This window comes from Stegostoma tigrinum, chromosome 9 (assembly GCF_030684315.1).
Source record: "Stegostoma tigrinum isolate sSteTig4 chromosome 9, sSteTig4.hap1, whole genome shotgun sequence".
Classification (NCBI taxonomy): domain Eukaryota; kingdom Metazoa; phylum Chordata; class Chondrichthyes; order Orectolobiformes; family Stegostomatidae; genus Stegostoma; species Stegostoma tigrinum.
Window position 1 is genome coordinate 17,093,956 of NC_081362.1, and position 25,934 is coordinate 17,119,889.

Sequence of the window (25,934 nt, forward strand, 5' to 3'; positions counted from 1 at the left end):
AACTGACAAGTCAAAAGGGACTAATGTTAAATGACATTGTTCTAACAGGATTTTCTAGAAATAAACAGGTCAACTTTTGTGCATTTGTCAAGTGCTAATGAGAAAATTCTCCAAAGTTATTCATTTACTTTTGTAAATTGAGGAAATCAATGCGAAGAAAAAAGAAACTACAACAACAAGACAGGATGAACACTGTTCAATCCAGAGAACAATAAGATTAGTTTGGCCTGTGAGATTTACAAGGAAATGGGTGCACAGGCAAGTAAGTTGGAACAAAACAAATCTGCAATAGCACCACATTCCAAGCCTCAGGAATTCAAATTCAAAATACAGCCAATTGCTGAACTCAGAACCAAAGGTTCACCCCCTGCCACATTAACAGAACAAATAATTTGATATACTTTCTTTTCTTGATTATTAAAAAAAAGGCTTCCACTTGTATAGTAATTTCATGGCAGGATGCCCCAAAACACTACACAGCTAGCAAAGTACTTTTGGAGTGTAACTACTGTGGAATGGAGAAATCACAGCAGCCAGTTTGTGCATACCGAGCTCCCACAAACTACAGTAGGATAACTAACCAATTAGGCCATAAGACGCAGGAGCAGAAATAGGCCATTTAGCCCATTGAGTCTGCTGTGCCATTCACTGAGATGTTAGCTGATCAGACAATGCCCAACTCCACTTTCCTGCATCCTCCCCAAAAACCCTGGATTCCCTTATTTGATTATAACTCGTTCTACCCCAGCCTTTGAATATGTTTAATGATCTAGCCTCAACCATTCACAGATTCACTATGGTCAGAAGAAAACACACAATCCCTTATTCTGAGATTATGACGTTTTCTCCTAGATTCTCACACAAGGGGAAGCAACCTTTCAGTGCTTACCCTGTCATATCCCTTAAGAATCTTGTGTTTAAATAAGGTTCTGTCACTTTTCTATATTCCAATGAGCATCAGGCTCAATATACTTAGCTTCTTCCCATAATAGTCCTCCCCATACCTGGTATCAACCTAGTCAATCAACCCTCTCTGGACCACCTCCACTGCAAGAATGTCTTTATTCAATAAAGGGGCTCAAAATTCAATTCATTCACACTCTGGTCTGACTAATGCCTTGTATAGGTATTAGCAAAACCCTGCTATTTTTATATACCATTCTATTTGAAATAAAAGTCAACATTCCATTTATCTTCCCTATTATTTGCTGAATTTGGGCACTAGCTTTTTGTGATTCATGGATGAGGACTCCTAAGTCCCCCTTGGCCATAGATTTCTGCAGTTTTTCTCCACGTCAATAACATTCAGCTCCTCTATTCTTCCGACAAAAGTACATAACTTTACATTCCACCACATCATATTCCATTTGCCAAAATTTTTCTCCCAACTCAAACTACATCCTTCTGCAGACTGTCACTCTCACCACTTGTCTTCCTACCTGTTCGTGTCACTTGCAAGCTTAGCTATTGTCCACTTTCCTTATACAAGTCGAGAAGATATTGTAAATAATTGTGGCCCTAGTGCCAATCCCTGTGGCATACCACTAATTTCAGGTTGAAATCCTGAAAACTCATCCCTACTCTGTCATTTATTATTTAGCCAGTCCTATCTATGCTAATACACTAACCCAACACCATGGGTTTTTACCTTAATAAGTAGCCTAATTTATGGCACTTTATCAAACACCTTCTGAAAATCCAAACAGATTACATCAATTGCTTCCCCTTTTTATCTAGCTTGTTTGTTATCTCCTTGAAGAGAATGAGTAAAATTCATCAGGTTTAATTTTCTCTTCATGAACGATACTGATTCAGCCTGATCATTTTATGTATTTCTAAATGCTCTACTATTAATTTCTTCATAATTTCCTCTTACATTTTCCCAAAAGTGGACTTTAAAGTAATTAGTCTATAGTTATTAATTTTTAGTTTCTTTCCTTTATTAAATAAAGGTGTTGCAGTAGCAGTTTTCCAATCCTATATGTCTTTTCTTGAATCCAAGGATTCCTGAAAGATTAAGTTGTGTTGTTATGTGCTTATGGGATGAATAGTAGGGCACTAGGACAATTATCTTATTGTTTCTAACAGTGTCACAGGGTCTTTTATATTTAATTTTAGCACAGACAGACCCACAACTAAATATTTCATCTGGAAGATGGTACCTCTGACAGAGCAATATTTCCTCAGCGCTGCACGAGGATTGGCAGCCTGAATTACATGCTTATATCTCTACATTAGAACTTGAATTTATGACTTAGATACAAGCATTACCAAGATTTGCCCACTACTATACCAGTAATTACTGTAAAGCTGTCACTTGCACTATTGGTGTCTTTGCAATCTGAAAAGTATGTAGCTCCTTTGTGACTGAGTGATGGCTCTGCAAGTGACACCAGAGGAAACCTTGTAAGGTGCCATCAACTTCAGATATTCAGACAACAATACCGAAACGTTAGCTTTTGTGCTCCTAAGATGCTGCTTGGCCTGCTGTGTTCATCCAGCTCCACACTGTTATCTCGGATCCTCCAGCATCTGCAGTTCCCATTATGTCTCATAGCAATTATTCAGATGTGGAAGTTTATTTCCATTCTATGTTAATTCAAACATTTACTTTTTCTATCAGGATTGCACATAGAATCATTCCATTTGCAGGAAGCCTCACTTAGACTCTTCCAACAACACTCTTCAAACGTACAGCCTTTACAAACACGGAGACAACATCCACCTGCAAGTTCAATTCCAAGCCACACAGTATCTTAACTTGGAAACGTAATGCTATGTTTTCATCAAGCTGCCTTAAAATATTGGAACTCCCTTCCTGACAAACTGTAAGAGTACCTATACAACATGGGTTGCAGTAGTTAAAGAAATCATCTGCTCAGAGTGCTTATGGATGAGCATTAAGCAATGCCCCTGACAGTATCATGCATATCCAAACACCAAGGAAATGGTAGGAAATGGAGGTGCGGCTTGAGGTGGGAGGAAGGGATAGGTGAGAGGAAGAATGGGTTAGGGAGGCGGGGACAAGCTGGGCTGGTTTTGGGATGCAGTGGGTGGGGGGAGAGGGGACGAGCTGGGCTGGTTTTGGGATGTAGTGGGGGGGGGGGGTGGGGAGATTTTGAAGCTTGTGAAGTCCACATGGGAACCCTGCAGCCCAATGGTATCAAAGCAGAATAGGAGTTGCTGTTCCTCCAACCTTCGGGTGGATACAGTATTCCACATTGGCGGATGTGCAGGTGAACATATGCTTAATACGGAAAGTCATCTTGGGGCCTGGGATGGGGGTGAGGGAGGTGGTGTGGGGACAAGTGTAGCACTTCCTGTGGTTGCAGGGGAAGGTGCCGGGTGGTGGTGGGATTGGAGGGGTGTGTGGAGCGGACAAACGGAGTTAGACGACATTCCTTAGACGACATGTCCATCATGGGCCTCCTGCAGTGCCACAATGATGCCACCCGAAGGTTGCAGGAACAGCAACTCCTATTCTGCTTGGGAACCCTGCAGCCCAATGGTATCAATGTGGACTTCACAAGCTTCAAAATCTCCCCTTCCCCCACTGCATCCCAAAACCAGCCCAGCTCGTCCCCTCCCCGCCACTGCATCCCAAAACCAGCCCAGCTTGTCCCCGCCTCCCTAACCCATTCTTCCTCTCACCTATCCCTTCCTCCCACCTCAAGCCACACCTCCATTTTCTACCTACTAACCTCATCCCCCCTCCTTGACTTGTCAGTCTTCCCTGGACCGACCTTTCCCCTCCCTACCTATACTCTCCTCTCCACCTATCTTCTTTTCTCTTCATCTTCAGTCCGCCTCCCCCCTCTCCCTATTTATTCCAGAACCCTTTCCCCATCCCCCTCTTTGATAAAGGGCCTAGGCCCGAAACATCAGCTTTTGTGCTCCTGAGATGCTGCTGGGCCTTCTGTGTTCATCCAGCTCCACACTTTGTTATCGGGGATGGGGTGTGCTGGTTTGGCATGAGGTTGGGGGTGGGGAGATTTTGAAGCCAGCAAAGTCCACTGGCCTCCTCCATTGTCACAATGATGCCACCCAGAAACTGGAGGAACAGCACCTCATATTCCACCTTGGAAGCCTACAATCCAGATGGTCTCAATGTGGACTTCACTAGCTTCAAAATCTCCCCAACCCTGACTTCATCCCAAGATCAGCACCCCCTCTCATCCCCGTCTCCTGTGCCTGTCCATCTTCTCTCCCATGTCACTGACCAATCCCACCCCCACCCCAACTTCCTACCTACATTCACCTTTACTAGCTTCATCCCCGCCTCTTTGACCTGTCCATCTTCTTTGCCACCTATCTGCTCCACCACCTACCTGCTGTCAATGCGCTGCCCCCCCCATTTGTTTCAGAACCCCCTTCCCCTCCCCCATTTCTGAATAAGGGTCGCGACCTGAAACGTCAGCTTTCCTGCTCCTAAGATGCTGCCTGGCCTGCTGTGTTCCTCCATCCCCACACCTTGTTATCTCAGACTCCAGCATCAGCAGTTCCTATTATCTGAGTGAATTATCTTCCCACATCACCTGTTATAGACATACATTCATAGGAATTACAGTGATTGTAATGCATTCATCCAGCTGGACCTCTAGAATATGAGTTCCCTGATTGGCGCTGTTAATCTGATCCAGTCAGAGAGCACTGGCTGACATATAAATAGGGTGAAACAAGACAGAAATTGCTGAAAAAGCTCAGCAGGTCTCACAGCATCTGTGGAGAGTAAGGAGAGTTACATTTCAGGTCCGGTGAGCCTTCATCCAATCTTCAGTTCTGTTTATGTTTCGGATTTCCAGCATCCACAATGTTTTTGGTTTTTTGTTCAGTTTATAAAAAGGATAAGTGTCAGAGATACTAACACTAGTGCCTGACTCTGTATGAGGCAGTACTATCGTCAAGAACTGCTCATGTGTAAATAAAGGGTGACTTGGTGATGGGATACCAGCCCCTGAGGAGTTATTTCAGGAGCAGAAGTAGGCCATCAAGTCCCTAGAGTCCAGTCCAACATTTAATTAGGATAAGACTAATCCTAATCTTAACATCAGCAATCTGCCTTTGACTGCATTACACCATGAATAAAAAAAAGAAATTACATTCTGTTTTGACTTTTTTCAATTAACCTATTTCTGTCTGCTTTTTGGGAGAAGAGCTCCAGGTTTCCATTACCCGTTCTGTGAAGGAATGCTTCTTTATATCAATCCTGAATAACCTTGTTCTAACTTTAAGGTTACGCCACTGGGAATAAGATCGATGCAAAGAAACAATCAAACTCTTCGATTATCTTAAATATCAATAAAATTGCTCCTTAGTCTTTTATACTTGAGCAAATACAAACCTATTCTACACAATCCATCCTTAAGTCTTTCGGTCCAGACAATTCTGGTGAATCTGTGATAACCCCGTATAAAGTCAATACCTTCTTCTGTGACGTGGATAGAATCTCTGATTAGACCCTATTGTGGACTTCTGAGTTTGATACAACTATAGCATAACTTCTATTCCTTTGTAGCACAGCCACCATGAGATAAAGGTCAACATTTCATTGCTTTATTAACATTTTTGAACTTGCATCTTGCAAATTGACTTATACTAGGATTGAATGATTTTAGTTGTTGGAGACCTAAAGCATTCTGGTCTGCCACAGTTAACTTTTCACCATTTAGAGAATATTCTGACTCTATCTTTCTTGAGTCTTAAGTAGATAACATCATACATACCCATAATGAACTTTTAATCTCCCAGTTTTGTCCACTCACCTAAGCCATCAATGTCTCTACAGTGCAACATAAAGGATCCTGATATAGTAATCCACTTACCTACAAACCCTTCCTTGCCAACAAGCTTCAGTGCCAACTTGTCAGCTAAAACTGAAGAACTACCATGTGCAATGTTCGCAAAAGGTCCAGCGTGCACAAATACGGGGGTTCCCTTCCGGTGCGTGAGGAAGAAAGGAGGATACAGGTTTTAAAAATCAAAAGTCATTCACGATATCACCATTAACAACCATCTACAATGGAAAAGATTTCAAATTTTCTTTTGAACTCTGAAGCAGGATAAATTAGAGGCAACAAATCCCACCAATATTCCCTTTAAGGTATATAACCCATAAAAATCTGGAATGTAGCGCATACCCCTACAAATTGGCCAAGCACAGTAAAAAAAAGGGAACACTGACACCAGCCCTTGTTATTCCACACAAAATGCACGATTTGTCATAGACAATTAGAATTACAACTTGAGCGGAATCCAAAATTGTTGTACAGTTGGTTACAAATTTCAAACAAACCTGAAAGGAAACTTCTTTAAATACATTTGATAAGAATTTACATTTGGCTGGTGTAAGGATCGTACCTTGATATTTTATTTTTGATTGTGCACTAAAACAAGAAAATAACTACCTTTAAAGACAAGGATCGTAGAGGGATTGCTGCACTTTTTGGAAAGCAAGTAACCTGACACAGTATTGTTGTGGCTTGGTGTTTAAAAGGGAGCTTAGTGTTTAAACTAGGCAATGGTTTATAATTGTTTACTTCTGCTGGAATCTACTTACTTGTAATAAGGAGTAAATTTTGTTAGATGCAGAAACATGGTCTATTCTTTATCAGATAAATTTGGGAATTCTGCAACTTTTTAAAATCATTTGTAATGACTCTGGGAATAGTGAGGTTTTATATCCAGCACACTACCCCTGTGAAGTGTACCACTGGCTCCAATAGAACACACAATTGTCTTATTAAGTTGAGAATGCTATCAAATGAGCAGTAGCTAATATCGGTGTAGAAATGAACCCTAGAGTTCAGTTTTGCACTTTTACTGTTGTGTTAATTGAAATTGTTACTTTTAATGATTGGTGAATTTGTATCCCTAGAACCTTTTGCATTTCTATGCTACTGAATGTTTTAATTATTTGAGGAGTGGTAGCCTCCTTACTCCTCTCACCAAAATACAGCTGACAGTAAGTTAAATATCAAGTTGATTTTATCTGGAGGACTGGTAAGCAGAAGTATAAAAGTCATTCTGGATCGGAACGAAGATGGACTTATGTCACGTGGTAGACTTAGAATGAGCATAAAAACATAAATGAAACTGTTGCACCATCTGTGACTGAGGACAAAGTAAGTCAATGGGAACTGAGTTGCTGTGTCCAGTCTGTCCATCATGCATCCGAACTGAAAACATACTTTGAAAATCAAATTTCAATCAGATTCTTACTCATGGTGCAAACACAGCATTTGGTTCAGTTGAGGAAACAAGTGGGGGGCATTTGGCTGAATTGACATTTACCAGTGATGCTTGTTTGTAAATCTTCACACTCTTCCTTTGGAGAATAAAATGAATTTGTGGGAGGATTCACAGACTGATCACCAATCTACACAAATTTCTTTCGATGGCTTTAGTCCCCTTTAGGCCAGTCTGTAGGGTATTCCATCCCACACAGCGACAGGGTTTTACTGATTTCCACAACTAATTCATAAAGAACCTTCAAATGTAGTAAAGTGTACCACGAAGTTTCATGGGGCTGTAATCTGACATGAGTCACATGAGATGTCTCAATAGACGATCAAAGCGATGGTCAAAGAGGTGTATTTCAGGGGGGTGTCTGAAAGAAGGATGTAGACAGGGATTTGTTTAGGGAGAAAATCCTTGATTTTAGAGTTGGGACAGTTGAAGGCACCTTCATCAACTGAAAGGTACGGAAATTTGGATTGGACAAGAGACCAAATTAGAGGAATGCAGAGATCTTAGACACATCATGGGCCTTGGTAGGTCTTCAGAAGGCCACAGAGATAGACAGGAACCTCCTTTACACCATTGCTATCAACATTGGTTGAAAACGAAAACTGGAGTACAAATGGACAAACTTCTCCCATGAAATTATATGCTAATTAGCTAGATCATAAATTCTCATTCATCTTCGTTGAAGGCTAAAGACTGAATATTTCTAATATTCTTTTAAAATGACATGCTTTTTGCATAGGGCCATATAATTACTTCACATATAAAAATAATAAATGATTTCAACTTCAAAGAGAACTGCCTTGGAGCTTGTTTACATCTGCAACCCTTAACAGGTCCCTCAAGCACCATTTGTGAAAACACGAGCCATCCTTTCACTAGAGAAAGTACCATAATCAAAAATTCTCAGCCTCAAAGCGTGAAAATAAAAACAGAACAGGACAGAGTCAAAATAGGAGGCTTCAGGATCCAGTAAGAGATAGAAGCTGCTAAAATCCATTTGCTAAATATCTACAATTGGTGTACGTTCAAAGCCTTTTCCTTTTGCCAGTCCACCAGATTCTCACAGGCTAACCTAGACTCCAGGCCATGGATAGGCCTGGGTGCCTGCCTGGAGGGCTGAGCACCCCAGATCTCTTTATGGAGATAACACCTTAGACGTTAAGATCTGGACGTTTTCTTAACTTTTGGCTTTTTCTCTTTTCCTGTTTTCTTCAAAAATTCTAGTTTCGTAACCAACACGGAGCCAAAGAATGGCAACTCTGTACACTTTTCACAGTACTCATGTCAGCGAGTTTTGAGAAGATTTGTAGCTCAGGTTGAGTTTCTGGATGTGAGTTTGCTCACTGAGCTGGAAGGTTAGTTTTCAGACGTTTCGTCACCGTTCTAGGTAACATCATCAGTGAGCCTCCGACGAAGTGCTGGTGTTATGTCCCGCTTTCTATTTATCTTTTAGGTTTCCTTGGGTTTGGTGATGTCATTTCCTGCATTGGTGATGTCATTTCCTGTACTTTTTCTCAGGGGATGGTAGATTGGCTCCATATCAGTGTTTGTTGATGGAATTCCGGTTGGAATGCCATGCTTCTAGGAATTCTCGTGCGTGTCTGTTTGGCTTGTCCTAGGATGGATGTGTTGTCTCAAAGTGGTGTCCTTCCTCATCTGTATGTAAGGATACTAGTGATAGTAGGTCATGTCTTTTTGTGGCTAGTTGATGTTCGTGTATCCTGGTGGCTAGCTTTCTGCCTGTTTGTCCAATGTAGTGTTTTGTAATGTAGTAAACGTTACATTGGACAAACAGGCAGAAAGCTAGCCACCAGGATACATGAACATCAACTAGCCACAAACGACATGATCCACTATCACTAGTATCCTTACATACAGATGAGGAAGGACACCGCTTTGATTGGGACAACACATCCATCCTAGGACAAGCCAAACAGAGACACGCACGAGAATTCCTAGAAGCATGGCATTCCAACCGGAACTCCATCAACAAACACATTGGCTCCAAATCAATCTACCATCCCCTGAGAAAAAGAACAGGAAATGACATCACCAACGCAGGAAATGACATCACCAACCCAAGGAAACCTAAACAGATAAATAGAAAGCGGGACATAACTAGAGCGCTTCATCGGAGGCTCACTGATGATGTTACCTAGAATGGTGACGAAACGTCTGAAAACTAACCTTCCAGCTCAGCGAGCAAACTCACATCCAGTACTCATGTCTTCCTATACCAAAGTACATGTGACAATAAAATCTAATTCGAATTCTAACTAAAGGCAGATTTTTGTTGTGTATGGAACAAAGATGAATAAATAGACTTGAGGCACAGAATGACCATGGCTTGACTAAGCAGCAGAATGGTCTCTAGGGGAGTAATGGTCTAACCACGTACCTACATATATCTTATTAGCTGTTAACCATTGCTCAAACTAAGTAATCTTACCTCAGAGTCAGAAGGTCAGAATACAAACTTACACGTGGATATTCACTATGTAGTTTGGAATCAAATTAGTAGTGCAGTGGTCAGTACTGCACCACCTTTTAAGCAAGATGGTAAGCTACCTGTCCTTTCTTAGGGGGACAAAAAAGTTCCAGTGACATTACAATCAAGAACAATAGTATATTTCCCCCAGAGTCTAGGCCAAAATTTATCCCTCAGCTAATATAACTATAAACCTGATTATCTGATCATTGTCTTATTTCTGTTTGTGAGACCATGCTGTGCACAAATTGGCTGCTGAGATCCTGTATTAGAATAGTGATATCACTTCATATTTGGTTATTGGCCAGTTATGCCCCTAGGGTAAGCTGGAGGTCAAGAAAGACATCATCTAAATGCAGATTGATTATTTTCCTAACTAACCAGGGAGGCCTCCTGGGATTATGTCGGAGTGTTGAGTGTTCTTACCTCTAGAGTTTGCATCAAGGTTGGCTTGAGAGCATCTTTCATCAGAACAGCTAATGCACCACTCACGCCCTACACAGAAAGAGCAGAGAAATTACTTATTAAAAAAAAAACAAGTGTAGTATCCAAATGGGCATAAGCAGACATATTAACAATGTTGTGTTTCATGGCATTCTCAGACATTCACTAATTATGCAACAAACAGGTTCAAATTCTGCATTTACAGTTTTAGAATTTGAATTCAGTCTACAAAATTAAAACTGAAAATGGAGTCATTATCAGAAATACTACCATGAGACTATCTGAAAAATTATGTAAAAGCTCTACTGGTTTACCAGTGTCCTTAAGAATGATGAAATCTGCATTCTTATCCAGTCAGGCCACTATGGAGATTCCAGTCTCACACCAACACAACCAACTCCTGAACTGCCGTTTACCTAGTTTAACCTACCTAATGAAAATCTGCAGTTAGTAAGAAGCAGAGAACAGAAGAATCTAAGTGGAAAAGACTGAACAACACTGCAGAGCTCCATAAGCCCGGGGCAAACAAATCATTGACTTCCTACATCCACAGAAATATGCTCATGAATTGTGGTGAATCCTCCCAACTAGCCACAGACAGCCCTGCAAAGCATTACTGAGCCAGTAGACCACAGATTCCAGTCCACCTCCAGAAACTTCCGTATTCAATGCAGAGATACACTCCAGTGCAATACACAGGAAGGTTTTCACTGTCAGCGGCAACATTTATTTTAAAGGGATGACATTACGTCCAGTCTGCTATTCTTTCCTTTGTGAACTAGGGGTCACAGTTTAACGATACGGGATAGGCCATTTAGGACAGAGACGGTGAGAAATTTCTTCACCAGGAGAGTGGTGAGCTGATGGAATTCTTTGCTAAAGAAAACAGTTGAGACCAAAGCATAGAATGTTTTCAAGGAAGAGAGTTAGATATTGTTTGAAGGGCTGGTTGACCTATTCTGCCCCCATTATCAATGTTTGTATGAAATAGTGCCTTGGGATCTTTTAACATACCTGAACAGGCAGACAGAAATGGAGACTGACTCAAACGAGACATAGAACACTTGACAATACGTTGAGGGAACACGAAGGCACTGCCTTAGAAACTGAACAGTCAGTGAGGGATAAAAAAAGGGAATTCCAGAGTTTAGGGCTGAGACAGCCAAATGCAGAACCACCAATAGTGAATAGTTAAAAATTAGGGACGTACAAGAGGTCAGAGTTGACAGAATTCAGTAATCTTGCAAAGGCTCAGGCAATTAGAGGTAGAGAAGATGCACTCTATAATGGACTTTTCCTCCACCCACCAACATTTGGGTAAACAAGCAACCTCTCAACAGAGGTACAAAGCCCAGAGCCCAAAGCTTTTGGAGTCTACAAAGAAATAAAAATAGATGAGATTCCCAAAGTATAAATCTTTAGACAGACTTCAGTATTGCCACTGTGATTATTTCCCAATGATGTTTCACTTTAAAATAAAGTTGAGAAAAATACTGAATGTAAGTAAATGCGAAAACCTATACTGCTGGGCTGGAACTGCTCTGTACTTAAAGAATCACAGTCCTTTACCTTTTTTATTATTTGGAGCAAAAACAGCAAGTTCATTGAAATTTTAGAGGCAATAGTTGCTAAAGAAAATATATTTAGCATATTAAATATTTAAGAGAAGACAACTTTTTTAGTTTCAGCTTGGCTCAGCTGTAGAAAATGTCAAAGAGATAGGGGTTTAACTATCACTCAGAGGTGCAAACTTTTGGATGAAATGTTAAATGGAGACCGTCTGCTTGATTGAGGCAGATGTGAAAGAACCCTTGGCACTATATTAAAGATGATGCAGACAATGTTCCTTGCTGTGCTGACCAATATTTATCCCTCAAAATAACTTTACTCAAACAAATAATTTGCTCACTGTTGCTTTGCTGCATATTGGAGCTTGCTAGGCAAACTGACTCACATTTCCGATATCTGAATAACCACATCTCAAGGATATTAACTGTAAGGCAATTGGAGTTTTCCCACGTTTACAAAAAGGTGCTTTGTAAATACAAGTCCCCGTTTCTTTCTTCCACCAGATCCAGAAACAGTTCCTTCAGAAATGACCTCTTTCTGCTGACATGTACAAAGCTAAATGTTATATTCTGGCAATATCACCTCCCTTGACCATCAAATGTCGATATTACATATAGATGAAAACCCCACTGGTACACACCAGATCTTCTGCAGTAACTGGTTGTCCTTTCCGATTATTGGCCACCACAATATTACTGAGTCGAGTCTTCATATCAGCCAGGCTGGTAGTCAAGGCAAGGATTGCCATGATTTCACTGGCAACAGCAATGTCAAACTGAGCCTTCATGAGGAGAAAGACACATTAGAACAACTAAAGACTACAGCAGCTACTGTAAAGCAGAGGGATCAAAGAGAATCAGTTAGACTGGCTTTATTTCACTCATCTGAGGCTATTCTTGCTCGTTTTTCACTTGTTGACATAATAACAATCAATCAATCTGCTGAATACAGGGAAGCGAGAGGAATCCATGGCAAAACATATTGAGACTGTGTAATCAGGAAACAACTCACTGCAAGGCAAGATGATACAGTTCAGTCATTATTTCTAAAGCCATATATTCAGTCTTCATTTTGTTTTGTATATATTACCAAACTGTAAATTGCTCTAATACAACCTCTTTCATGTTGCAGTGGTGCCCCACCTCTGAGCCAAAAGGTCCAGGCTCAAGTCCCACTTGTCCCAAAGGGATATCTTCCCTCTGGGGCATGTCCTAATCCATGTTTCAATTAGATCATGCTTGATCAGTAATTTAACTTCATTTACCCCCATGACTCTATTATCACCTAATATCAGATCACGGAGGAAACGTACACAGACAAAAAAAATCTATGTACTACAATTTGTTTAGTGTTGTCAAAGCTGCAACACAAGGAGATCAAGGTAAAGTTTTATAAAGGGGACACAAGATTATGGCAGGTTTATGCAAGTAGACCAAGAAAATCTGTTGCCATTTGCTCATTGTACAAAGAGGTAAGGGACACAGATTTAATGCTTTGACCAAGAAATGCAGGGGGGGGTTAAGCGATAATCAAAAGAAAATTGGTTGCTTGAGGAAAATAAAGTACAGGACAGTGGGTATAAAGCAGGGATTCATGGGAATAATACATACATTAATCGCAAATAGACTAAGCCTGGTCTACAGACAGTCAGTGTGGACATAATGGACCAAATGATTCCTGTGCTGTAATGACTCTTGATTTGAGAACAGTGAAAGCCATTCTCCAATCAGATGGCCTGGTTTCATTTATCCATGTACTGTCTGATCTTCGGTAATAAAATGTGAGGCTGGATGAACACAGCACGCCCAGCAGCATCTCAGGAGCACAAAAGCTGACGTTTTGGGCCTAGACCCTTCAGAGAGGGGGATGGGGTGAGGGTTCTGGAATAAATAGGGAGAGAGGGGGAGGTGGACCGAAGATGGAGAGAAAAAAAGATAGGTGGAGAGAGTATATGTGGGGAGGTAGGAAGGGGATAGGTCAGTCCAGGGAAGACGAACCGGTCAAGGAGGTGGGATGAGATTAGTAGGTAGATGGGGGTGCGGCTTGGGGTGGGAGGAAGGGATGGGTGAGAGGAAGAACAGGTTAGGGAGGCAGAGACAGGTTGGACTGGTTTTGGGATGCAGTGGGTGGAGGGGAAGAGCTGGGCTGGTTGTGTGGTGCCGTGGGGGGAGGGGACGAACTGGGCTGGTTTAGGGATGCAGTGGGGGAAGTGGAGATTTTGAAACTGGTGAAGTCCACATTGATACCATTAGGCCCCCCCCCTCTGAAGGGTCTAGGCCCGAAACGTCAGCTTTTGTGCTCCTGAGATGCTGCTTGGCCTGCTGTGTTCATCCAGCCTCACATTTTATTATCTTGGATTCTCCAGCATCTGCAGTTCCCATTATCACTGTCTGATCTTCATTTGGTTACAGCACCATGGAGAGATCCATTTAATCTAGTCCCTGCCCACGTAATGAGGAAAGCTTGGATCAGATATCCAATTTGCACCAAAACCGGTTCTGTACTCTAAATAGAAGAGACTGTAAAATAAGGTATGAACAAACATTTGCTTTGAATTCTTGCTTTATACCCACTGTCCTGCTACTTTTTTTATTCTCCACAAGCAACTGCCCAATTTCCTTTTGATATCATTTAATCCCGCAACCCCGGCATTTCTTGGTCAAAGCATTAAATCGGCATCCCTTACCTCTTTGTACAATGAGCAAATGGCAACAGCTTTTCTTGGTCTACTTGCATAAACCTGCCATAATATAGTGTCCAAGGGCAGCTGGATTGAAACCATATCACAGCATTTTGCAGTGCACAAGACCATTTGGCCCATAATGCCCAATTCTCTCCTTGAAAGAACTGTTTAATTATTCCAACTCACATTCCTCTCTCTCCACAGATGTGCAAATTTTACCCTGATGTTGGGCTTTCTTTTTCTACCCATTGCTCTGCAACATTCTAATAAAATTTAATTTGTAACCAGTTGGTGGCAGCATTAGTTGCAAATTGTGCAGATTGTTAGGAATTCTGCCAATCCTTGCTCATAGTCACATAGCATGGAAACAGACCTTTCAGCCTACAATATATATGCCAACCAACAAACACCACAGTACATTAATACCATTGACTGCACTTGGTACATATTCTACAATGCCCAGAAATGATTCTAATTTTTTTTTGTGTTCCTGAAATAACACTTTTTATCAAAAGTTTTATAAAAACGCAAATAATCACTAACTATCTTGCAGCGTTCCTGTTCTTGCCAACTCTGATAGTGCACATCAGTAAATGACAGCCAACTCAACCTTAGGTGCAGCTGCATGGCAGAGAACTGGGCAACATCAGTGGATGCTCAGCCAGTGAAGACAGCCTTTTACCAATAGGATTCAGAGTGGGTAGACTTCAGAACCTGAAGTTTGGATCAGGTACATAATTGGAGAAAGTCCACCTGATAGATAACCTTGTCAGGGCACTTGCATGGGCAACCCGTGAGTGTCAGAAGCAGCTGAACTGTCAGCTTAAAGTCACACAGCCTTACTGGCTCATCCCATCCAATGACCTAATTACCCAATGTTTCCAGCAAGTACAAAGATATTTTAAGTTTCACAACTCAAAGTTAGTGTAGCGCCTTAAGATTTTACTTCAAGGTATGCAAAAAAAAGTTTAAAAAAGGCTCACACCTCACGAGCAAATCCTTTCTCTGTACTCGACTGCCCTATTGTCATTTTCCGCAAGAAACGATCATTTGTATCAAGCACTGAAAGAAAGAGTAAATTACAAAAACAACTTAAGGTAACAGAACCTGGTCAAGAGTGACCGAGTGCAATAGGTTTCAATGAAAGTGTGGGGTGAGGGAAAACGTCAAGTGCACGAGCAGAGGTAGGGATGGCAAGGGGCAAGCAAACAGGGCTGGGAGGGCGAGTGAACTTGGCAGGGGGAATTGGTGGCAAGTGGGGCTGAGTGAATGGCTGGGGGATGGGTAAGGATGGGAGGGTGGAACAAGAAGGGCAAGTATGCAGGTAAGTGAGAGAGAGGGCAACTGGGTGGCAGGAAGAGAGAACTTAGAGTGGGGCTGATGGGAGAAAGGGACCAAGGGAATTGGAGGAAGAGCACTTAAGACAGTGCACGAGACAGACAGAAACGGAGAGCGGGGTGGAAAGAAAGAGAAAGAGAGGGAGAGGGAGAGGGAGAGGTGGAGGGCCCCTTCTCCCCCCTCCAACCCTAACTCCTCTTCCTGGACACTACCCTGAGGTCTCCTTCCCTCCCTTGACCTCTTCATCTCTAATTGCTGTCAAGACATCGCGCCTCAAACTCTCCACCCCTCTCAACCACTCCAACCTCGGCCCCGCAAAACATGCGGCTCTCCGTTCCCTCCGCTCCAATCCCAACCTCGCCATAAAACTCACAGACAAGGGAGGCACAGTTGCAGTATGGCGCCCTGTCCTCTACAACGCCGAGCCCAGATGCCAACTCTCCACACCTCCACCTACCACCACCTCGATCACAAGCCCCCTCCCGAGCACCAAACCATCATCAACCTCATCACCTCAGGTGACCTCCCACCCAAAGCCTCTAACCTCATCACTCCCCAACCCCGCACAGCCCGCTTCTATCTCCCTCCCAAAATCCACAAATCTGACTTCCCTGGTCGACCAATTGTCTCTGTCTGCTCCTGCCCCACCGAACTTATCTCCACCTATCTTGATTCCATTTTCTCCCCCTTGGTCCAAGAACTCCCCACCTATGTCCGTGACACCACCCACGCTCTCTACCTCCTCCAGAACTTCCAATTCCCCGGTCCCCAACACCTCATCTTTACTATTAAAGTCTGGTCCCTACACACCTGCATTCCCCATGCAGATGGCCTAAAGGCCCTCCGCTTCTTCCTGTCCCGCAGGCCTGACCAGTCCCCCTCCAATGGCATCCTCACCCACTTAGCCGAACTCGCCCTCACCCTCAACAATTTCTCTTTCAATTCCTCCTACTTCCTACAGACAAAAGGGGTGGCCATGGGTACCCACGTGGGCCCAAGCTATGTCTGCCTCTTGTAGGACACGTGGCACAATCCCTCTTCCAAAGCTAAACTGTCCCTACCCCCCCACCTCTTCCTCCATGACATTGGAGGCACCGCCTCGTGCTCCCACGAGGATCTCGAACAGTTCACCCACTTTGCTAACACCTTCCACCCCATCCTCAAGTTCACCTGGACCATCTTCGATACCTCTCTCTCCTTCCTGGACCTTTCTGTCTCCATCTCTGGCATCCACCTGGAAACCGATATCCATTTCACTGTTACTTTTCACACTAGACACCTGTGACCACACGGATTAACACTGGGCCCACTGCTTTTTGTCATTTATATAAATGTTTTGGATGGGAACATAGGAGATCTTGATTAGTGCGTTTATAGATGACACCGAAATTGGCCAGCCAAGAGGTTACCTCAGAATACAACTAGACCTTGATCCGATGGGCCGAGTGGTAGATGGCATTTGATTTCGATAAACATGAGCTGCAGCACTTTGGAACGGCAAATCAGGGCAGGGCACTTAATGGTAAGGTGCTGGGGAGCGTTGCTGGACAGAGACCTCGGGGTTCAGGTACATAATTCTTTGAAACTGGAGTCACAGGTAAATAGGATAGTGAAGGCAGCATCTGCCAACACTGCGCGCAATTCTGGTCTCCCTGCTATAGGAAGGATGTTGAGAAACTTGAAAGGGCTCAGAATAAGATTTACAAGGATGCTGCCAGGGATATACGGTTTGAGCTATAGGGAGAGGCTGAATAGGCTGGGGCTATTTTCTCTCGAGTGTCAGAGGCTGAAGGGTGGCCTTATTGAGGTTTATAATATCATGAGGGGCATAATAGGGTAAACAGACAAGGTCTTTCCCCCTGAGGTGAGGGATTCCAAAACTAGAGGGCATAAGTTTAAGGTGAGAAGGGAAAGATTTCAGACACCTAAGCAGCAATGTTTTCATGCAGAGGTTGGTATGTATGGAATGAGCTGCCAGAGGAAGTGGAGGAGGCTAGTCCAATTACAACATGAAAAAGTTATCTGGATGGATACCTGAACAGGAAGGGATATAGGCCATATGCTGGCAAATGGGACTAGATTAATTTAGATATCTAGTCAGCATGGATGAGTTGGACCAAAAGGTCTGTTTCCATGCTGTACATCTCCATGGCCCTATGTTCCCTCCAATTGCTTTGCCCATCCCTGATTAAATGAAAATTTTAAGCTGGCTTTTTAAAAAGCTCTCACCTCGTTGCCAGGTAATTGTAGATGGATCAATGTCCAAACGAACAAATTTTGAGATTTCTTCTGGCGTCAGTTGGCGGGGGTCCTTTTTCTGGATCCCCAATCGCTGCATTGGAAAAGACAAATATTGTGAAACACAGCTGATTGCTATAGATCCGTGCCTACCATGTGTAAGCATTTCTTCTGTACACAAAACCCATTTAACTAGGACAGAAATTCAAACAAAGTGAGCAATCAGACAGTATACATTATAACTAAATCAATTCAGCTCCAGTCAAAGAAAATGGAACAGATTAATGTATTTAACAAAAAGATATTTGAACTAATATTACAAGATAAAATATAATTTCTTATTAAGTCAAGGTGTGGGCCAAGTCATATCTGATGGGCTGTACAACACAAACCTAGAATACATTAACACAACAGGAACACGAGCACAATGCAATCCTTTAAGCCACCTCTGCAATTTAAATATGATCTATATCTTAAAACTTGATTTGATTTCATTGTCATGTGCATCTAAATACAGTGTAAAGCTTTATTTACAAACAAAAAGGCAGATCATAGTAAGCAAGGACATACAGATACAACAAAAAAATCTTAAGAGGCATATAGGTTACGTTGCACACAGCATGTGCTAGGTAAGATCAACATTAGCGAAATCAGCACTATTTGAAGTTAGGGAGAGAGAGGCCATTCATCAATCTAATAACGGCCAGAAGGCAGCGCTTCCTGAACCATTAGGGGTATGTGTTCAAGCTTCTGTATCTTCTGCCTAATGGAAGAGGTTGTAGGATAGCATTACCATGGTGCGATGGATCTTTGATGATGTTGGCAGCCTTTCTGTGGCAACACGCTGTGTAAATGGAGTCCATGGATGGAAGGCTAACTTTTGTGATGGTCCAGGCTGTGCAAACAACTTTCAGTTTCTTACAGTCCTGAGCAGAGTAGTTGCCACACCACACCATTCTGCAGCTAGGCAGTATGCGTTCAGTGGTGCATCTGCAGAAGTTGGCGAGGGTCCTTGTGGACATGCCAAATTTCCTCAGCTGCCTGAGGAAGAGGCAGCATTGTTGTGCCTTCTTGACTGTTGCATCTATGCAGGATGTCCAGACAGCTTGTCAGTATCGTCACTCCTAGGAACTTGATGCTCTCCATCCTCTCAACCTTCAGCTCTACTAATATAGATGAGGGCACGTTCTCCTTTTCTTAAGTCAATGATCAGCTCTTTAGCTTTGCCAACATTGAGAGAGAGGATGTTCATTGTACCATGTCTCCAAGCCCTCCCTCTCTCTTCTGTAGTCTGACTTGTTGATGTTAGATTTTCATACTAGCACGGTGATGTAGTCAGATATTCATCCTACCACAGTGATGTAGTCAGCAAACTTGTATCAGAATTTGGCAACAGAACCGTGGTGTTCAGGGAGTACAGTAAGGAATGGAGGATGCATCTTGGGGAGCTCCAGTATTGAGTGTTATCAAGGAGGAGGTGCAATTATCTATCTTCACTGATTACACAGTCTGTGGGTCAGAAAGCTGAGCATGCAGGTGCATAGGGCAGAGCTGATGAGAGTCTGAAACTTGAATACAGGCTAGGCTAGGATATGGAGGCTCATGACCAAGAGCATTCGTCAGACTGTTGCTCCTAGCTGCAGCTAGTCACATAGGCACAGGTCATGAGTCTCCACATCCTAGCCTAGTCTGTATTCAAGTTTCAGAGTGTCACTGAGACGGAGGTCTCGGAGTTTTGAGATCAGTCTGGAGAGAATAATCATGTAGAAGGCGGAGCTGTAGTTGATGAACAGGAGTCTGATGTAGGAGTCCTTGTTATCCAGATGTTCCCGGGATGAGTGCAGGGCTAAGAAAATGGTGTCTGCTGTGAATCTGTTACATTGGTAGGTGAATAGTAGGGGCTCAAGGCAGACTGGGAGACTACAGTTGATGTGGGCCATGACCAGCCTCTCAAAGCACTTAATAATTATACAGAGGTTAGAGCCAGTGTACGATGGTCTTTAAGGTACATTGCATGACCAAAACGACCTAGTTATTCATCTTGCTTCCAGATACCATAACGTGCATATCTAACAGGAATCCTTCAAACTTTCAAGTGATAACATTCAACAGCTTTTTGCAGAAAGTATTCCTTGAAGGACACCTTGAAGGTTGTACACCTCACTGTTCTGGCCTACCATGGGATGAATCAATCTCCCTACCTAACTCAGCAGCTGTTTTGGTCATTTGAAACACCATTAAATCACTTCTAAAGTTCCTATGCTCAAGGGAATACCAACTCATATTCTGCGTGCTACCACTATAATCCTTCAAGCCCACGTTACCATTGTGCTGGAAAAACTCAGCAGCTCTAGCAGCATCTGAGGAGAGAAATCAGAATTAACGTTTCAGATCCAGACCTTTCCTCAGAACTGATGGTAGCGAGGAAAAATGTTGGTTTTTGCGCAGAAGACAGAGGTAAGGAGTAAACGATAGGTGGACTGAAAACAACAAATGCTGGAGATCACAACAGGTCAGGCAACATCCATGTGAGAACAGCAGAACAATGGTGTGTCCAACTGCCAGATTGAAAGAACAGACAGGCCCTCTGGGATTAGGGGAAGGGGAGAGAGGTCATGATGACAGAGAATGTAACAAGTAAAGCGAAAAGAAAGGGAAGGCACGGGAGTCAATTCACAGTATGAAGATGTTGAACTCAATTTGAGTCCAGTCTGTTGTAACTTAATCTGAGCTATTAACATCCTTTCACCCCTAGCAGTCCAAACAACCACCCCAATCTACAGTATAAATGCTGCGCCTTCCACGCTTCACTTCAAGTCTGATGAAGAGTCATCCAGACTCGAAATGTTAGTTTGCTCTCTCTCCATGAATGCTGCCAGGCCCACTGTGATCTCCAGCATTTGCTGTTTTCAGTACAGATTCAGTTCGGCTGCAGCAATGTGCTCCCAAACGATTGGTAATGGTCTGCTATTACACACAACCCAGCGTCAATAGTCCCCATTACTAGCTCATAGATTATAAGAACTGCCAATGCTGGAGTCTGAGCTAACAAGGTGTGGAGCTGGAGGAACACAACAGGCCAGGCAGCAAAAGAGGAGTAGGAAAGCTGACTCTTCAGGTCGGGACCTTCTTCTGAAGAATCCAGTCCCAAAACGTCAGCTTTCCTGCCCCTTTTATGCTGCCTGGCCTGCTGTCTTCCTCCAGCTCCACACTGTTACACCCCATTAGCAGCTATACAATCTCCTTGACTGATCCACTCCTTTGTTTTTCCAACTCCTCTCTCTATGGAGTCTATTTCCACCCATTGTGGAGCCAAAACGTCAATTGATTTCTCTTCACAGGTGCTGCCAGAGCTATGGAGCTTTTCCAGCGATTTCTGATTTTGTTTCTGACTTCTAACTGTTCTTTTCATTTTTACTATTGTGCTGAATATATGGTGTATCCATTCCAAGAACAATATTTCCTTCCTAGGGCAAAAAAAAAATCAATTCAGTTTAATTCACAAGCACTAAAAGAAACAACACACAGGGCATTATCTATCAGACAATTTATCTGACAGCAAATTCACAAAGGACTACTTAACAAGCCTTTCATGGGATTCATCCATGTCAAGCAAATACAGAAATTCAAAAAAATCTTTGCAGTTGGTCAAAATCTTCCAGGATCAGTTTTATGAATTGCCAGCTGAACAAATTTTTTTAAAATATGGAAAATGAATTAAGTAAGTGTGTGGGAACAAATTTAATTATTCCCTTATACGAGGGAATATGCATTATTTTACTCACCTCTAATGTGGGAGAACCTGCTTGCAATGACTTGTTTGACGTATCATAATTTAAAAAGGGTGCAAGGGACAGGCCAAACAATTATAGACCAGTCAGTCTGACCTCAGGGGTAGACAAATTACTGAGATCGATATTGAAAGGCAAGATTGTTACTCGGAGAGGATCTGATGGATCCAAAATAGTCAGCATGGTTTTGTTAAGGAAAGGTCCTGTCTTCCAAATTTAATTGAATTTTTTGAGGAATGATCCAGGAGGATTGATGGGAGTAGTGTTATGGATGCTGGCTACATGAATTTTAATAAGATATTTGACAAGATCCAACATATCAAACTGCAAAAAGTGCATGGAACACAGAGGAATGTGGCAATTTGATTAAAAACTGGCTCAGGTGAAAGGAAACAAAGCATAATGGTCTAAAAATGTTTTTGGAAACGGAAAGCACTGGAGATCCACAGAGTTCAGTTCTGTGCCTCTTGTTGCTGTGGCATATATTGGTTATGCAAACTTAAAATATTGGGAGTGAGTGGGAAATTTGAGATTCCACAGAAATTGGACAGACAGTTGGTAATGAAGAAGACGGATGTCACTCCAATAGTAGTACTGAAGAAGTAATCTTGCTCCTGGCCAAGCCATTGCAGTACAGCTACAACACTTTCATCTAACCAACCATGGGTACATTTGCCCAAATAAACCTTGTGCACAAAAAAGCAGGACAAATTTAATCTGGTCAATTACCATGCCTATTCTCAGTAAATGTTGAATTAGTGTTATCAAATAGTGTTATCAAGGGGCATTCACTCAACAATTTCCTGCTCGCTGATGCTCAGTGTGGGCTACAGCAGAACCACGAAACTCCTAACCTCATTATAGGCTCGATCCAAACAGTGACAAAAGAACTGAAATCCAGAGGGGAAAAGCGGGTACCTGTCATTAATATCAAGGAGCCATTGCAATAGGTGATATCAATGGGAACTGAGGAGGAAACTCTTACTGGTTGAAGATGAAGATGACTTTTATTGTTGGAGGCCAATTATCTCAGCCAAAAGGACCTCACAGTACATGTTTAGGATTGTGCCTTCAGCCCAAACATCCTCAGTTGCCTCATCAATGACATTCTCTCCATAACAAGGGCAAAGGGGAGGATGTTTGCTGATGATTGTATAATGTTTAACACCACTTGGACTGCTTCAGCATCTGAGGCATCACATGTGCAACTAAAAGATCTGGCAAACATTCAGATCGGGTTTGATACTTGACAAATAGCATGCATGTTATCAAAGTGCCAGTCAATGTCCATCACCAACAGAAATCGTGATATTCAATGACATGACCATCACAGAATCCCTCATTATTGATACTTTGGGGTTAACATTCAGAGATTGCCTCCGACCAGATGGTGAACTGAACCAGCCTTGGAAATAAGACGACACTGACAGGAGATCAAAGGCTGAGAAATCTGCTGCACGTAACTCATCTCCTGATTCCAAAAGTTTAAATCTACAAGATACTAGCCAGAGTAAGACAGAATAGTCTTCATTTGTTTGAATGAGCACAGCTTCGACCACACTCAAAATGCTCAACCCTATCCAGGAAAAAGCATGTTGACTTGACTGGCACCTCACCTAATACCTTCAACATTCAATCCTCCATCACCAATGTGCAATGACAACAGTATTTACCAGTTATAAAAGAGGCACTGCAACAACTCACCCAGGTTCTTCAGAATCTTTCTGAAACACAACTTCTATCACCTAAAAGGGCAAGGGCTGTAGGCAAATGGAGAGACTACCACATGAAAGTTCCCCTCCAAGCTATGCACCATCTTGAGTTGAAATTATATGTACTTTCTTTCATTGTCATTGGATCAAAGTCCTAGAAATCCCTCTCTAACAGCACCCTAGGTATATTAACACCATACGGAATGCAGCAGTTTAAGAAGGCCACTTTATCATTACTTCCAAAAGGAAATTAATGATGGGCAATAAGTATTAGCCTAATCTCATAGATAAGTAAAAACAATTCCAAGGTGTGAAATAATAGAAGCAGCAAATGATCACGGAGTCCCTCAAACGGACTTCACTGTTCAATTCTAAACCTTAATCTAAATTGGACTTACAATCCTAACAGCTGTACTCAATAAACAGTCAATCAAGCAAGCCTTGGGTTTTACATTTTCAAATAACTCCCAGTAACAACTGCCTTTTTGGGGGTAAGAGTCATAGACTTGCTCAGTTTTTTTTTAAATTTAAAATGATGAAGTCCTTTGTGACATCCGCATCAAATTTTAATTTTACCCTCACTTCTCCTCGGCATTGTCACCGGAGGAAATACCCTCGGACCACCTTGTAACACTGCAAATAGATTGCCTTCAATCTTCTAAATTCAAGAGAATAAAAACCCAGCCTATACATAATCTTTGCAATTTAAACCGTTATAGGAAATGGTATAAACAGTTCCATGGTAGATTGCAGAACAGAATAAACTAAAAGTAAAAAACTTGGAGTAACCACTGAAAATTAAACAACATGCTTTACTTACTGTTAACCGAGCGAGCTGGATGGGAGAAAAACTTCTCTTTCCATTTACAGTGGGAACCAAACGATTATACAAAGCCTGAAGAGATGACAGAAATTAACACCTAATTGTCTTAAACTTAGTACTGGAAATCTAAACATTATAACTCCTAAATATCAAGTCAAAATCTATGTTGAACAAAGAAAGCCAATCCCCTAGCTCACCTGGTCTGACTGACCGCCTTCATGCAAAATTCTAGCATCTATAGCTGCGGCCAACAAGTTATTGGCAGCTGTAATTGCATGGATGTCCCCAGTTAGATGAAGGTTAAACTGCAATGTGAAAAACAAATCTGATCAAAATACATATTGGAAGTCAATTTTAATATAATGAACAGAAATATTGAGTTAAACAGTCAAAGTTAACTAGGTTCATTTTTGCACAGATTGGATCATGTGTTCCGAATCAACTCCCATCAATTGCAAAACCTAGTATTCGGTACATAAGCATGAAAAAGTACATGAAAGGATCAAAGAAATTCACCAGAAATTAAGAGATTGACAAAAACATAGAACTTGCTATGGTGTGATGGAGGAGACATAACAAATACACTTAAAAGGAAGCTAGATAGGAGCAAGGGAAACAACTGTCTGTTATTAAGGAGAAGTGAAGTACAGATAAACAGTAGCATTGTTCGATTCGGTCTAATAGCCAACTTGTATGTTGCCAATTCTATACACTGTGTAGAAATCTATTTTTCCACAACTGAGTAAAGGATGACACCAGTTAATGAGCAATGAAAATGGTTATAATTTCTGTTCTTTTACCTCCTCCATAGGGATGACCTGAGCATATCCACCTCCTGCAGCTCCACCTGTTCAAAGACAATCATTGCTTCAGTTATATTGAATTTCAATACAGGTTCCCACATTTTTAATAACAAGGCAGTAGAATCATAACATTAATTGGTTGAACTGTAAATCTTCACTTCATAGTGCACTCGTCAAAAGTTATGGATTCAAACCATTCTCCGGAGACTTAACGGTATTACCAGAACAAAAGCGAAATGCCAAAGGACCATATTAGCCAGAACACCATGTCATCCAAAATAGGTGACAATAATCTAACGCAAACAATTAGTTTTAACTAATAATCCAGTTATCTGGATTAATGATTTACAGAGAACATCAACTTTTAAATAAATGAAAGAACTGAGGATGCTAAGATCTGAAACAAAAACAAATTCCTAGAGAAACGCAGGAGGTCTGGCAGTATCTGTGGATAGAAAGAGTTAACATTTCACGTCCAGGGATCCTTCTTCTGAACCAAGAGTAGCTAGGAAAAGGTGACATTTATGTTGATAACAGGGGTGGGGATAAAAGTAGTAAGCAGATAAGCGGAGATGGAGAAAGAAAGTTAGCAGACAAAATGCTGGTTGATAATGAGCAAGAGAAGTAAGAAAATTGGCAATGGAGACCATAAGTAGGTAAAAATGGGTTGGTTGTGTTGAGCGTGTGACACTTGTCCATTTACTACCTCACTGTCCAAGGCTTCAGACACATCTTCCAGGTGAAGCAGCGACTTACCAGCACTTCACTCAATCCAGTCCAGTGTTCACTGGCACAATGTA

At 42.0% G+C, this 25,934-nt stretch overlaps 1 protein-coding gene across 1 annotated transcript in view; it reads right to left on the reverse strand.

Moving 5' to 3' along the window:
- Nucleotides 1–25,934, reverse strand: part of mthfd1l (methylenetetrahydrofolate dehydrogenase (NADP+ dependent) 1 like) — a 140,751-nt gene that overhangs the window by 74,986 nt on the left and 39,831 nt on the right. Inside the window, exons 13-20 of the mRNA XM_048536079.2 lie at nt 25,132–25,178; nt 24,529–24,636; nt 24,329–24,403; nt 17,997–18,099; nt 15,415–15,491; nt 12,387–12,527; nt 10,160–10,228; nt 5,823–5,934 (exon numbers count right to left, since the gene is read on the reverse strand). Of these exons, the coding sequence (XP_048392036.2) occupies nt 5,823–5,934; nt 10,160–10,228; nt 12,387–12,527; nt 15,415–15,491; nt 17,997–18,099; nt 24,329–24,403; nt 24,529–24,636; nt 25,132–25,178 (732 nt within the window). The remainder of the gene's footprint in view (nt 1–5,822; nt 5,935–10,159; nt 10,229–12,386; nt 12,528–15,414; nt 15,492–17,996; nt 18,100–24,328; nt 24,404–24,528; nt 24,637–25,131; nt 25,179–25,934) is intronic.